General features: G+C 44.9%; 1 protein-coding gene across 2 annotated transcripts; it reads left to right on the plus strand.

Moving 5' to 3' along the window:
• The first annotated feature begins 319 nt into the window (after positions 1-319).
• LOC119485035 (MORN repeat-containing protein 4-like) lies at positions 320-15,762 on the plus strand. Of its 2 annotated transcripts, none has more exons than XM_037764315.1 (5): positions 320-457; positions 2,715-2,792; positions 11,418-11,532; positions 12,875-12,984; positions 14,720-15,762. In XM_037764315.1, the coding sequence occupies exons 2-5, from the start codon at positions 2,726-2,728 to the stop codon at positions 14,893-14,895; spliced, it is 468 nt and encodes a 155-aa protein (XP_037620243.1). In that variant the 5' UTR covers positions 320-457; positions 2,715-2,725; the 3' UTR covers positions 14,896-15,762. The 2 variants fall into 2 exon arrangements, with proteins under 2 accessions (XP_037620243.1, XP_037620242.1); XM_037764314.1 differs by having other exon boundaries at positions 2,718-2,792.
• Positions 15,763-16,248: the final 486 nt, after the last annotated feature.

The following is a 16,248-nucleotide window of genomic DNA, read 5'->3' on the forward strand; positions in this document are numbered from 1 at the left end:
AGCTGTTTTAGCGCACAGGCACAACAATAAATCAAGTTCCATAAAACGCTCCTAAACGTGTGTCTAATCACCAGATTGAGAGATGAAATGATACGTTTTCATTAAGAGGAAGCCTCGCTGCTGTTTTATGATCCAACAGAGACATAAAGACCCGGAGCGGCTGGAGGGCGACCCGGGAACCCGGAGGACTGAAGCCAGGTTCAGCACTCCGGCTGATGAAGCCCTGAACCCGCTGCCCTCCACACGGAGGAGCAGCAGCCAATAGGAGGCCGCGATGAGACGAGGTGGAGGGACCAGCAGCCAATCAGAGGGCGGCACCTTGAGGAGCTGAGCAGCTCTGCTCTCTGCTGAGAGGACTAGCAGCAGCAGCAGCTCTGCTGAGAGGAGCACAGATCCTCACTGGAGCCTGGTCCTCAGTGATGTAGACAAACAGGAGAGCTGCTCCTTTATTAAACAGGTAAAGCTTTTATCTTATTCTATTCCTCCTGGAGCTCAGTGAGGGTGTGTGTGTGTGTGTGTGTGTGTGTGTGCGTGTGTGTGTGTGTGTGTGTGTGTGTGTGTGACAGTGTCATGCCGGCAGGATGAAAGGGATGAGGGCGCCGTTACTGTGGCAACATTAGATGGAGGATGGAGGGATACACACTGAGGATGGAGGGATGGAGGGATACACACTGAGGATGGAGGGATGAGGATGGAGGGATACACACTGATGATGGAGGGATGAGGATGGAGGGATACACACTGAGGATGGAGGGATACACACTGATGATGGAGGGATGGAGGGATACACACTGAGGATGGAGGGATGGAGGGATACACACTGAGGATGGAGGGATGAGGATGGAGGGATACACACTGATGATGGAGGGATGAGGATGGAGGGATACACACTGAGGATGGAGGGATACACACTGATGATGGAGGGATACACACTGATGATGGAGGGATGGAGGGATACACACTGAGGATGGAGGGATACACACTGATGATGGAGGGATGGAGGGATACACACTGATGATGGAGGGATACACACTGAGGATGGAGGGATACACACTGATGATGGAGGGATACACACTGATGATGGAGGGATGGAGGGATACACACTGATGATGGAGGGATGGAGGGATACACACTGAGGATGGAGGGATACACACTGATGATGGAGGGATACACACTGATGATGGAGGGATGGAGGGATACACACTGAGGATGGAGGGATGAGGATGGAGGGATACACACTGATGATGGAGGGATGAGGATGGAGGGATACACACTGATGATGGAGGGATGAGGATGGAGGGATACACACTGATGATGGAGGGATGAGGATGGAGGGATACACACTGAGGATGGAGGGATACACACTGAGGATGGAGGGATACACACTGATGATGGAGGGATACACACTGAGGATGGAGGGATACACACTGATGATGGAGGGATACACACTGATGATGGAGGGATACACACTGATGATGGAGGGATACACACTGAGGATGGAGGGATACACACTGATGATGGAGGGATGAGGATGGAGGGATACACACTGATGATGGAGGGATGAGGATGGAGGGATACACACTGATGATGGAGGGATACACACTGATGATGGAGGGATACACACTGATGATGGAGGGATACACACTGATGATGGAGGGATACACACTGAGGATGGAGGGATACACACTGATGATGGAGGGATGAGGATGGAGGGATACACACTGAGGATGGAGGGATACACACTGATGATGGAGGGATACACACTGATGATGGAGGGATGAGGATGGAGGGATACACACTGATGATGGAGGGATACACACTGATGATGGAGGGATACACACTGATGATGGAGGGATACACACTGATGATGGAGGGATGAGGATGGAGGGATACACACTGACAGCGTGCCTGATGGCATCGCAGCAGTTATTGAGTCTAATGAACGGGTTCTTTCTCACTAAATGTTCCTCTGATGATCCTGTCGGCGGCACTTTGTCTGTCAGCTCATTCAGAGACAATAAAGAGGAGAGGAGAACCCTCAGAGAACCCTCAGAGAACCCTGAGAGAACTTTCACCAGGACACCGGCGTTCATGTCCCGTCTGAAACCAGAAGTCAAAGTTGAGTTATTTGTCACGTAACTTCCGTAATTTAGTTACAGCACTTCTGGAGTTATTTTAACCCAAACCGCGACCTTTTCCTAAACCTAACTCAGTAGTTTTTTTGTTTAAGCTAGTGATGCACCGATACCACTTCATTCAGACCGAGTACAAGTACTTACATTTGGGTACTCTCCGATACGAGTACCGATACGAGTACTTCTCTGTGTCTAAAGACCCTCGTTAACAGCCAGCTGGAGGGTGTGAGCGACACACGGCAGGATGGAGAGTCCCGCATACGAGGCGGTGCGCCGCCACCGGCTCTAGGTCGGCTAGGAAAGGCTCGGGGCGAAGGTGTTTCCCGGGGCCGTGGACAAACACAAACGATGGTGGTATTGGGTATCAGTTCATACCTAGCCTAAACCTAACCAAGTCCATCTTTTCCTAAACCTAATTTAGTTTCATTTTGAAAAGACTGGAGCGTAAATTGACACGTCACATTATTAGATGAACTCTCAGCTCTGTGCGTGTGCGTGTGCGTGTGCGTGTGCGTGTGTGTCACAGTGTCAGAGCTTCGGGTGTTGATGATGGTTTTTGTGTGTTGTCGTGTGTGCCAGCAGCAGGACCCATGACCCTGACACGAGGTTCCTTCAGCTACTCCAATGGCGAGGAGTACCACGGCGAATGGAAAGAAGGCAAGACCGACCTGCTCTCTCTCTCTCTCTCTCTCTCTCTCTCTCTCTCTCTCTCTCTCTCTCATTCCTCCATCCTCCATCACTGGCTGCATGTGCATGCACAGCACAGGTGTTGTTATCATGTGATTAAGGCAATAATGCACGTGAGGCAGAGCCGTGTAAATACCACACTTTTACTATTTGATGCATGTAATAATAAAACTCTGCAGAATCACAGTAACACACACAGACCAGACACCAGTCGGGACACGGATGCAGCTTAGTTAGATTTCTTGATCCGAGGTTACGTTGAGTATGTGCTCGGCTCTCTGCGTGGACCGCGGAACGCATCTGAACAGGGAGGGGGGCATATGCATTGAAACAGACATACTGATGTACTGTATGAGTATTGAGTAGTTCCACAACACTTCTTTAGTCGGATGGCCAGGTGCCAGGATGGAGCGACTGTACGGGCTGTTTACAATTTCATGGGTGCAATTTTAAAAATAAAATGAATTGATTTAACCAAACAATACTCTCAGAAAGGCTAAACAACAACAACAACAACAACAACAACAACAACATCAGGCTTCTGTTTGAAATATAAAGTATTCTCATACAACGGTTGGCATCATATATCTGAGTTATTCCTCCTTTTTGGTTCCTACGGATGTCCATCAACACGTGTCACTTTCCGCTCGTTACATGCATACAGTCTTTTCAAAATAAACTTCTGTCTTCACAGGAAACGACTTCCTTAACTTTAGGCAACAAAACTACTTAGTTAGGTTTAGGAAAAGATGGAGGATTGGGTTCAAATAACAACGGAAGTGCCGTAACTTACGTGACAAATAAATCAACGTTGATTGTGGTTTCCCACGGGACACGAACGCCGCTCTCCTGAGAGAAAGTCCAGTATTATTTGTCCCACCCGTCCACCGCGACCTCCTCCAGTTCGCCGCTCTTTATACTTCCTGGTTCACGGTTACGTTAATTACATACAGATTGATTCTGTGGGATGAAAACAAATAACATAATAAGTGCATGACTTTTTGTAGGTAAAGCTACGAACGGTGTACGAGAGCAGCCGGCAATCCAAGAATACATGTATTAATCAGAGCACTGACATCAGAACGTAGCGCTAACAGAGCGCTAAATATAATTAGAATTTATGAACGGTTCTCTGTTTAATCAGCAGAAGGAGGCCCGTAGAAACAGCTCTCTCTCTCTCTCTCTCTCTCTCTCTCTCTCTCTCTCTTTACAACCACGAAAAGCAAGCAGGCTAATGGTCCGTGTCCACAGGCTCCGTGCTTTCCACGCTCCCCATTCATTGTCTATGTAAGCAGCCACGCAATGCATTCTGGTAGCGTAGCGTCGCGATTCGAGAGACTAGGCGTCACGACGCCCGCTCCTCATTTGCATAAAGTTGAGGGCTCGTCTACTTTATGTAAATCACGGGCGTCCGACGCGACTCGCCGCCTCTCCAAACTCCCGAGGATCTTTTAAAATAAACGTTGTTGATCTAAAATAAAGACAGATTCAGCAACATGGGTTATTTCTCTCCTCAAATGTTTTCAGAAACACATCTCAGTGAACTATTGACGTGAAATAAGAGAAGAAAGTTTCCAAACGAGCCTCCAGACTGGTTCCGGTTTGAAAGCTGGGAGCAGCAGCCAACGGCGGGAAAGCGTTCGTCCAATCAGGAGCCGAGTGCCTTGTTTCTAGGGACAGCACACCAAGCGTCCAATGTTGGGAAGCGTCGCGTCCCCTCGCCATAAAAAACGCCCCTGTGGACACGTATCGTTAGAAACCGATCTAAGAGTCACTGATCTGCCCATCGATCTCCTCTGCTCCGTTTCAGTACTACGGACAGCGCCGCAGCCACACACACAACAAACAGCTCTGTCCATGGTTCTGAAACAACGGCGTTGATGAACCATGCACGTGGTAGGAAGGCCCGTAAAGTCACATTGCATTGCAGCCGTCAGTGGGAATGGGTGACGGTGACTTGTGTCGTCTGGCTTATTTAAAGTACAAGTTTTGAGAAAAAACAGATCAAATTCAGGCTTTTTATTCATAAAACTATTCGACTCGTTGGAGATGAACTGCGTCTCTCCTGGAGAGGAGACGAGATCAGGCGTCTGCAGCGGGGGGGGGGGGGGGCGGAGACTAAAAGCTGCGGTCCAGTCGGACAGTTTCCAGACGTTTCGAGGAGCCTTCAAAGAATTTACAGGAAGTCACAGAAACAGTGACTTCCTGTGAGATCCGATCTGTAGGCCACTTGTAGTTTTCAGACCACGTCAGGATTTATTTATATTAGTTTGTAAATCTATGTGGAGATGTGCGTGTATCTGGCGTTGGATCTATCCTTTACTAGTTTTATTTCTGCCATGTAAAGCACTTTGTAATTTGTTTTAATAATATTATTATGATCAACCACACCAGATGTTTGTTAACAGATGAAACCTTCATTGCTCAAAATGAGACTAATACAATCTGCGTTCAATATTACAATTACACACAAAGTTTACGACTTTCTACAACACGTGGTGTTTGCTGTCAACACTAAGAGCCAATCAGATCTTTGATCAGGCACCAGCCAGGCGTTTCCCATAATGCCCTGGGTCTTGCAGTCGATGGACAGCAGCTGCGGCGCCTGGCTCTAAAAACTGCGGCCGCTTCGATCTCGTGAGGTCATCGTTGCCCACGTGTTTATGACGTCAGAGCAAGTCGGACACAAATCTAACCAGCATGCATTGCGCGGCGATCGTCGGGGATGGATTCTGTGCCGGCCTGGCTCATCTCCAACCAGCCTGATTATATCAGACTCCAAAAGTTACCAGTTTTATTTGGCTAATTTAATGGTCTGCCTCTGAAGAACGAGAGCCACTCAGCGAGCAGAGAGAGAGAGAGACAGCGGGGGGAACAGAGTGTAGAGTCGGCATATCTTCACATCAAACTCGGTGAAATCCGAGTTAACTTAGACCAAACCAGAGCTGCTGATTGTTGGAAAGACTGACGACGGTTCTGGTGATTTTATTTTGTTTCTGTGAAGTTTGAATGACGTGTTTTACGATGCTCCGCTACTAGAACAGCTGATCTCAACATAAACACATACACGTGGATGATGACGCCAGTATACTCGGGTACGGAACAACGTGTTGTGGTGTTTTCATACCAACTCCATTCATATTATTCCAGCCTGGTTTCTGCGTCAAAGGCCGACGCTCGGGGCAGCGGCCCACGACGCCTTGATACCGACACATGAGGCATCCATTGGCGTCTTTATGGGAGGCACCGGGCTTTCAACTAACTCCAATGTAAACCCATCCGCGTCATCATTAGACGCTCAAAGCAAAGGGCAGAGTGTTAAGAGCGAGAAAGTCTGCTAGGGGTGGGAGGCAGGATTTCACTGAAGCATAATGGCCACCCCCCCCCACACGTTAAGTGTTAGCTCTATCAGCACTTGTTGCCGTTGTTAGTGTGAATATCCCCTTTAAGGACACCTTTGAGGATAAAATGATTGTGCTAAAAGAAAGTTGTTTCCAGCAGCTTCTAAGGAAGGAGCAGTCAGAGGAGGGTCAGAAGAGAAGTGTACCGTCAGTGAGTCACAACAGCAAAACTAATTGGCTTTTAAATGAACCTGCAGTCACACAGATTGCATCTAACAAGCAAAAAAAAGGTGTCAAACTGCAGTCGGTAACTACAGGAAAATGTACACACATGCACATATGGACCATCTGGTGCCAGCGCGCCCGCGGAGACGGGATATCACACTACCTAAACCAGTATTTGCAGTTTGACAAAAACACTGAGACAACCTTTAGGGCGAGGTTAAACAAAGAACAAAAGTTTGGCACCGAAGCGGGCGCGAGACTGAAGGGAGAAACATATGCTTCCTGCACGGTTAGCACAAAACTGTTAAACTGGTTTGGCTGTGATGCTCCGATATGCTCCGGTTTAGTGCACGGCGGTGTTTGTTTTTAGCATAGACGTGTTTCTAAGTTAGGACTGGAGGAATCAGACGCAGCTCTCTGTTTGGAACTGGCACGATTTCTTGGCATTGTGTCGATTTTTTTTGTCACATTTATTTAATTTGTTTTAAATAAGTATATCTATTTCTTGTCATGGAATTGTAGAAGTTATAATTTCCATTTTGCATTATGTTTCCGGATTGTCCGTCAGTACGTCTGTCCGGTCCATTCTTGTGAACATCGTATCTCAGGGACGCCTTGAGCGAATTTCTTCAAATGTTGGAGCCGCTGCAGCCGGGCGCGGAGCTCTTCACCTTCCTCACAGTAACTTTAACTTACTATTATTTCCCTCTAAAGCGTTTGTCTGTATCTCCCACCCTGAGACAGACCAGTGAGATACAGTTTAACACAAAAAGCAAGAAGTGTTGCTGTGCATCTTGAACAATGTTCATTTAGTCCCATTTACTTCCAGTTGATGTCAGTTTTTATCATGAGGAAGATTAGTTAGACCGTTTCTAGATATTACTCTCTGTTATATCGCTCCCTTTTCACCCATTTACTTGTAAATTGTTGTTTTCTTTCCTGCTGTTAATAACTTTTTAATTAAGTTTCTCTCTCCACCTTGTATACTTCCACGTGTAAACAGAGCTAAAGTACTCCGGGGAATAGATTTTGTAGCACTTAAGACAATTATTTTCCGACATTTCAAGATGTGTGCGTTCTGTTGATTTTAACACCACGGGTTCAGTTAACTCTGTAATATGTAATTATGAGTGTGTGTGAGTGTGTGTGTGTGTGTGTGTGTGTGTGTGTGTGTGTGTTGGGAGGTGTTGTCATGAACACAGATTGATGTGTGTGTGTTGCGTCGCGTCTCTGCGTCCATCCATGCAAAGTCACTGTTTGCACACAAACATGTAGTGGTGTGTTGGACAGAGGTCTGCGGCGTCACATGAATAATTGAGCGGAGCGCCGGTTGAAGACGGGCCCGTGAGCGATCGGGTTACAGGAAGTAGGTTGGGTACATCCACATCCAGCCGAGGCACAGCCAGAAGCCATTTACCACTGGACTTCTCCCAGTCCTTTAACATCTATGCATTACCGCTATTGATTGACATAAAAGCCGGACAAACTCTTCTAAACCGTAATTAGCCGGAGACCGTGACCCGACACGAGAGATTGAGGAGAGGCGCTACGGAGCAGCTGAGTGACAGATTAGAGTCCGTCTGGAGGGATCACATCACTGTCCCTTCAGTATAAAGTTAGCGTCATAGCGGTCTGTAGCTTTCACTTTTGCCACTTATATTCAATATGCTCTGATGCTTGAAGGAAGAAGCGGCTCTGGGCGTTTGACTGTGGCGTCTGTGACACGCCACAGATTGTCACATTTCAGCGGCTACTCCGTGAAATCTCCACCTCGGGCGCCTCGCACTCGTCAGGGCTCCCGCAGGCTGAAGAGTTGGATTTAAGCCCCCGTTGGCCCTCTTCTTTACCCATATATATATATATATATATATACTTAATCGAGTCCAAACATCTGCACATATGGATGTTTCAGGAGAAGCTGGAGTTTGAAAATGGAATGCAGAGCTCCAGATTTAGTTTCTTCTCCAAATCTCTTGTCCAAATCTCCCGTGGAAACCCGGCTGAGATTAGGCAGAGAGCGGCACATTAAGCAGCCCTGACAGATGGACTGCTTAATTTACTTTGCCATTAGCTGGGAGCAAGGGACAACGCTCACTAGGCTCACCCTTCGCCTCACCCCCTGCCAAGCAGCCCGCCTCCCCCTCCTGGAAATCCCAATCCGCTGTTAGGGTCTCCACCAGTTTCATGCCACTTGGCGAGCTCACAGTAATCCTATTCCTCGCTTACAGCCGCTGTGAGGAACCCAGGACCTCCTCAGTCCGTGTCCAACTGTGCCTCACATCCCGTTATTCTCCTAAGTCCCGCTGGGCCTGCTAATGGAGGCTGGCAAGGAGAAACGCTCTGGCTCCTTCCACTGCCATCCTCATGGTTTCGGAAATCAGTTACAGAATTACTGGAGAAAATGAGCTCTCACCTCTGTGGAACATTTTAAGAGGTGAAAAATGAAAGAGAGCAGCTCACCATCTGTATTTAAACAACTCTCCTGGAGCTCAAAGTTTAGTTGGAATAATAATGTAACTGCCTTTTTAAATGTTCTTTTACCTGCATTCCCAAGAAAAACTTCACCGATTTGACTGTTATCAGGCCTTTAAATAGGCGTTATCAGTCGCTATGAGCACCATAGATGTGGGTCAGTAGGGGCCTACTACACCTACTACGTTGTAAAAGTGAAAGTGAAACTTAAAACCAACATGTTCTGACACGTAAAACTGAATGAAACGTCCCGTTTGAACACAAACAAAAAGACTTCTTTAGGTTTAGACGACAAAACTACAACTTCTTTAGGTTTAGACGACAAAACTACAACTTCTTTAGGTTTAGACAACAAAACTACAACTTCTTTAGGTTTAGGTATCAAAACTACAACTTCTTCAGGTTTAGACGACAAAACTACAACTTCTTTAGGTTTAGACGACAAAACTACAACTTCTTTAGGTTTAGGCAACAAAACTACAACTTCTTTAGGTTTAGACGACAAAACTACAACTTCTTTAGGTTTAGGCAACAAAACTACAACTTCTTTAGGTTTAGGTATCAAAACTACAATTTCTTTAGGTTTAGACAACAAAACTACATCAGCAGGCTTCACTAGCTCCAAGCGTGGCATGTGTTATGTGGATGCGTTTACATTGCAGTCCGTACAGACTGCATGTTGAATAAAGCCTGATTCCTCACATACTGTCGCTTAAGGGCGCCTCCATGCGTCGGTTTCCAATGACGAGGATCGCTGCCCAAACGACGGTATTTGACGAGTTGGGAGAGGTTGAAAGTCCTGTATTTGTTGGACCTTTTTGTACTGTTTCTGGAACAAACCATTCTGGAAACAATATCAAAAGTGTTAAAAAGTACTAACTGTGCTTGAATATTGTAAATCTGGTATTTTCCTGTCTAGAGTTGAGTTTTATTTGTTACTTTATGGCCTTGAACTTACCGCAGACTATACGAGGATAATAAATGGTGGAAGTTCATGGTCATGTTTTGGCTTCAACCCCGTTTGGTTCCAGTTTATCTTTTGTACAAAGTTTCAGGCCGAAGAGTTTTGCTCAGAAATAATTGCCTATAGATAAAATGAACACGTGTTGAACACATGATGGAGTGAGGTATAAGAGACTTAACCTCCAAAATATGTTGTTTTTTCAAGGATAGAAACGAGTGTGCTTCTGAAATATTGATGGATTTCAGTAAACATTTCATTCCAAATCAGACTGAGACTTCTCACCAGTCTGTTCTGGTTTATTGTTTGTTCTGGTTCAAGAGCAGGACACAAACATGTCTGTCGACCGTAGAAGAGGTTGTTATATAGAACGCAGTATTTTATAATTCTCCAAATTATGATGTATCCTTGGGTCCGAAGCTTTGTATGTAACATAGAAACAGGGTATTTTATTTATCATTCATAAACAAACTAGAGTCTTAGAAGGCCAAATAGACTCATGTATAAGTTTCATTTTTCCATTCAGTTATATTTATGTCTTAATAACTGCTTATTGTTGTCTTGGAGGTTTTATTTAACACACAATACGACCACTGAGACCGATGTGTTGCACAAAAACTACAAAACCCAGAACAATACTGCATAACTGATGCTGATTATTATGATTATATTAACCAATATTCTTTTTAAGAATCTTGCAAAAAGTTATTAGTTATACACTGAATTATCAGAATTGAACTATACTTGGAAATCATATAGTTCTGAAGAATAAATAAAAACATGTAAACTTTACTAAACTTGATTTCAGGTAGGCAACGTTTACAAATATAAATGAAACCTATAAAGCATTAATCTACTGCTATCTGTAACCTATGTGCAGGACTATAGTATTATAGCAGGACTACAGTAGTTTCTCTGATAGATGTTGCAGTACTTTGGTTCTCGGGTCGGGTGGATACGTTTTTGTTGTTATATTATGTGATTCTTTGTGTTTTCCTCTTTACGACAGTGTGTTTCTGTTTTATTGCAGTTCTTAATGGTAATTGACAGATAATTTGTGTTTTCCTTTTGTGGAAATGTATATTTGTGGTACTAAGTACACGTTTGTGTTGCGTTCATGCTTTTTTATGGTTCTTTGTTTGACTTTGTGGCATTTGAGACTATGATACACTAAGTTAAATAATAACTAAATAATATGGTAATAAATTGAAATTGACCACGCTGACATTACCGCTGCTGGCCGGATAACGTTTCCAGTTAAACATAATAGTTCTGTATTTGTACGTGATTTTAAATATTTGATCTTAATGTAATATACATTTACTTTACAATGTCAATTTCACTTTAAACATTTATCTTAAACCCAGTGACAATCATTATGTTTTCTTTGTATTTTACAGTCATCATCATGTTCTGTTGTTTCTGCTTGTTATCTCTCTGCTGCTGTTAAGATGATTCCATATCTCACCTGTGGAGTATATATATATATGTATATATATATATATATATATATATATATTTTATAATATAATAAACTGAACCTAATCTGTCAGAAGCCGTTGATTTCTCAGCTGTGTGTGTTTTGTGGCGCTGCAGGTCTGCGTCATGGCCTGGGTCAGCTGACCTTCAGCGACGGGACCTGCTACACCGGACAGTTTGAGAACGGCCTCTTCAACGGCTGTGGGGTGCTGGTCTTCCCCGACGGCTCCAGGTCTGTGATTCACTTCCTGCTAACCTGACCTTTGACCTAATGTCACAGTAACTGAATACTTCTTCTGCTTCATCGGTTTGTTTTTAAAACGTTTTATTTAATAAGTTTCTATAAAACTAAGTTTATTTGAATATTGTTAAAGGTGCTAAATTCAGAATTCAGAGCATATCTATGATTTAAGGATTGCCTCCATACGGCTCTCAACGTGGTAACGGCCGAGCCAGTGGCTAGCAGCTAACAATGCTAGAAGCTAACGGTGCTAACAGCGCTGACAGTGTTAACCTGTGGGGGGGGGGGGGACCGGAGAGTGGGTGCTACACTTCTGCGACGACGCCAACTGCCGTATGAGCGAACCGTTGGGGCACGCTCACATGCACTAACACGCAATAAAAGTCACACGCACGGCCGGCCCGGCAATGTCAACAAAGCACAGAGAGAGACTTCATTCTCTGCTCAGGTAGACATCACTTCCCCGTATCTTTACATAGACAATATTTGTTTGGTTCTATATTAATGCACCTTTAATATCACCTGGCAAACCTTTAGCTTGGCCCTCGTCATGGGAGGAGACATGTTAACCTTAGGGCTGCAACTAACGAGTAGTTAATTAAGATGTCTTAAAATGTCTTGTGTTGTTCAACTAAAAACCCCAGAACCTAAAAGGTATTCATTTTACAATGATGCATGACAAATCCTCTCATTTGTTAAGCTGGAACCAGAAAATCTTTTCACCATTTTTTTTACTGTTTTTTGCTTGAAAAATTACTGAAACAATTAAATCGATTCGCAAAATAGTTGCTGATTGTTTTCCTGCCGATCACCTCATCAATAAATGGAGTAATTCTTTCAGCTCTACTTCACTTAGTGTGTTGGTTTTTATATAAAAGGCTCTGTCTTCATGCACTCAGCATCAGTTTGAAACTCCACGCTGTGCTGACGGCTGTGACTAAAGATTATCTAAATTATTGTGTTTATTATTTTTATGATCAATCAATGAATTGTTCAACAACATACATAGAAATCAACAAGAAATGCGTTTTAGATTCCACAAAAACCGACCTGAAAACAGAGTTATGATACAGAGCTTTGCCAATTTCATACCTAAAATTGCAAAACATTGAAGGCCAATATGTCTAAATCATAGCAGTTAAACGTCGGTTATTTATTGTTCACGTCCGTATAAAAGCATTCCTCTTGCTTTAGAGAGATGTCCTTCCTCACCGTCCTCTCAGCTCTCTTCTTTCATTAGTTTAAAGAACTGTTAGTACGCTCTATTGAAGCAATCTGAGAAGCTTCTTTTTTCTTCCTGTAAATGTGTTTTTATGTGAATCTCTTTTTTCAGGTATGAAGGAGAGTTTGTTCAGGGCAAATTTCAAGGCGCCGGCGTCTTCACTCGCTTCGATGGGATGAGGTTTGAGGGCGAGTTTAAAAGCGGATGTGTGGACGGTTACGGTAAGACTTCATTATACATATCTGTAAAATATCTGAGTACTATCTACAGTAACTTTAGAGTGAAGTGATGCAGGTAACAAGTAAAAGAGTTCAACTTTAAGAGTTGGAACAGAAGGATGAAGCCTCCGATTATTTCAGAATCTCAACCATCGACTTTGTTTTGTTCTGTTAAATCATTGTTTGAAGTTTGTGTCACTTCATCTCAGTTTTGTTACAGTCCTTCTGTTCTTTGTTCTGATACCAAACACTATAAATACTTTTTAATCATATTAAACAGTGTTAAACGTGTTAATTGTCTGGACGGGAGCCGCCCCCCCCGCCTGTCTCTGGAGGTAATCAACACATTTTTTATTTGTGTCACCGTGACGACTGGTTCATTTTTGTGCTTGTAAAAATAGAGATGGTGCTTTTAAGGGACGGGCTTCATTCCTCAATGTCTGTAATGCCGTTTCTAGTTGAACATTAACCCACGTTCAGGTAACAGTTAACCCTCAGCCGTTATATGAAGTCAAACAGAAGACAGAAGGTGATGAAACACAAACCAGATTCTGAGTTAAAGCAGCTTAGTTAATAATAAAAACATATATTTAAAAAAAAAAAGGGAATTAACTGCGGTGAGTTAGTGTTGCGATTTGGGCAAAGTTTTATCTCTGTATTGTGTACTTAAAGTTTCTGTTAGTAACTTGTTCCACGTATAAATCCTTGCTGGTCGGTGTCTCATGCTCTCTCGTGTGTCTCCGCTGTTCAGACTCAGACTCCAACACAAACTACAGTGAAGCACCAAAACCTCTTGGTTGTATCTAGTGAAGCTGTTAAACAGTGTTGGCCGCGGTCGGAGGACGCGGGGGAGACCGTAGCTTTGGTCTCCAGGACCGGAGTCTCTGCTCCTCTGCTCCTCTGCTCCTCTGCCTGCCTTCACTCACACACCGCGCTCCTTCTCTCTCTCTCTCGCTCCACCTCTCACGTGCATGCTGCTCACTCCACACTGCAGAAGAGTTAGTTTAGCTCTGAGAATATCTAGTGAATGTTCAGTGGACGTTTGTGCAGAAATAACTGCTGCAGCTCCTCCAGACCAACAGAGGTTTCCCGTGTCTTGTGAAGTGACGGGGCTCCGCAGAGAGAAACGTTATCGTCTCCGACCAAAACTCCGGCGTCTCCCCCGTTCCCTCCGGCCGCGGTCGGGAGGCTGAGGCGGGAAAAGCCAACACTAGGATCAGCATTGATTCATGGAGAGACCTTGGTCTGGTCAGCTAACATTACTGCCAAGCAGCTGAAATATAGAGTGATGTTGTGCTTTTAGCTGACGTGTGTCTCCTCACTGTGTTGAGTGATGCTCCTTCATGTCTATGTAGAGCGAGCACAAGCGCCAGCAACAGGACGCTGACTTTAGTTGACTTAACGGACACAGGTGAAGCTGTTAACAAGACATTTCTGATTCTAACAGACAGTCCCTTTAAAAATCCCAATACATATCGAATCGCCACCCAAGTACGGTGATAGTATTGAATCTGGACTCAACTGTGTCATGGCGGTTGTATTGTTCAGGACCCAAGGAAGCCCAGCGTTGGGTGTGAAGTTGTTTGGATGAGGTTCTGGGGACCAGTAACCTCCTGGAGTCCCCGCTGGTCTCCTGGCACACAGTCCCAAAGACTGAATGCGGCCTTCAGTGTCCGAGTCTTTGCTGTGTCCTGTTTTGCTTTGGTGAAATATGTCACAAGGAGTCTGTCTGGTCCAGGGGTGCTGACGTTTTTGGACGGAGGCCCCGGCGGCGGCGGCGGCGGTGGCGGCAGCGGCGGCAGCAGCCACGAGGGCCTGTTTGAGACCAACCAGCTGATGAGGAGGGAGAACAACCAGGGAGCCGTGCAGAGAGCGCAGGCAGCGGCCGGCAAGGCTCGAGCTCTGGCTATGTGACCCGGACTACATCAGCCACAGTGCCCCACGACCAGGATCCTCCTCCTCCCATCATCCTCCTCCTCCTCCCATCATCCTCCCATCATCCTCCCATCATCCTCCCATCATCCTCCTCTTGGTTTGAACAGCTGATTATTGATGAAGAGATTGGTTTCATTTAGCATGTCAGTATTCTGGCTCCAGGTAGCTGATGAATAGAATTCTCTTTGTTTAGCGTCCGATTAGAAAACCACTGATTCGGGATCAGCTGAGCCAAACACAGATTAAGTGCAGTCAACCCGCTGGTGCTAAATGACAAAACACAACTCTGGTATCAAAAGTGCAGACGGACGTTTTCCAGTAAACATTGATTTGGTGATTATCTTTTTTTTTTTTTTTTTTTTAATCTGGGTTTAAAGTTACTGTGAGGAACTTTGAACTGGTTCTGAAACCGTCTCAGTTTAATCCTGATGCCTCTGTATGACCTCTATATGACCTCTATATGACCTCCATCAGTAAACAGAGCATCAGAGAGAACACTGGCTGTTTCTATAGAGTTATTCTTAATGCTCGTCATCGGTGCCACCGGGTCGGATTCTGGAGAAATCAAACAAAACCATGCAGAACCTCCTTCAGCTCAGACTCCAGCGGGGCCTCTGGCAGCGACCAGACCCAGATCCGGCTTTGCTGCCGCCTTCGACCTGCATTCGGAGCTCCGGCGGGAGGTGGAGAGCTCCGCGCCCGGCTGCAGCGGCTCCTCCTCCGGCCAGGACCAGAGCTTCACCTCGCTGAGAGCTGACACCACGCTGCTGGAGGCCGAGGCCTTCTTACTGGGCACGCTGAAGGAAACGGAGGCACGGGAGAACCAGAACCAGGACTGAGCGGGGCAGACTGTCAGACCCTGCTGCAGTAAAATGAGAGGTTTTCTAAAGGGACTCTGGTGCTCGAAAACAGTACCGCCTTTTTCCACAGGGATCGCCAAAATCAACAGCGAGTTAAAGTTCCTCATAGTAACTTTAAAGTGGAATACAGCTGGTTAAAGGTTGTTTAGGAGTCTACGTATGTTTGGGGTTCAATAGCATTTTAGCATTAGCAATCTGAATCTCAATCCCTGATTGAATCCCTTATTGATTCTAATTAAGTTCAATATTTGCAATTAATTAAAGTTAAAAAATAACAAAACTCAAAGAATCACTTTAGATCTGTGATTATCTTTAGTTGACTCACTCAGAGGTAGGACTTGTATTTGTGGCAGCCTAATTATTAATGTTTACAACCTGCAGATACAACCTGAACATGAGATGAGCTGCAGGAGAGAGAGAATGGTATTTATATTACATTAAATGTGTCTGTGACGCATTGCAGTCACAGCTG

This window comes from Sebastes umbrosus, chromosome 3 (assembly GCF_015220745.1).
Source record: "Sebastes umbrosus isolate fSebUmb1 chromosome 3, fSebUmb1.pri, whole genome shotgun sequence".
NCBI classification, from domain to species: domain Eukaryota; kingdom Metazoa; phylum Chordata; class Actinopteri; order Perciformes; family Sebastidae; genus Sebastes; species Sebastes umbrosus.

Coding starts and splice junctions, on each gene's coding strand:
- LOC119485035 (XM_037764315.1), top strand. CDS start 2,726: ATGACCCTGACACGAGGTTCCTTCAGCTACTCCAATGGCGAGGAGTAC. Junction 11,533..12,874: donor GTCTTCCCCGACGGCTCCAG/GTCTGTGATTCA, acceptor CTCTTTTTTCAG/GTATGAAGGAGAGTTTGTTC. Junction 12,985..14,719: donor CGGATGTGTGGACGGTTACG/GTAAGACTTCAT, acceptor TGTCTGGTCCAG/GGGTGCTGACGTTTTTGGAC.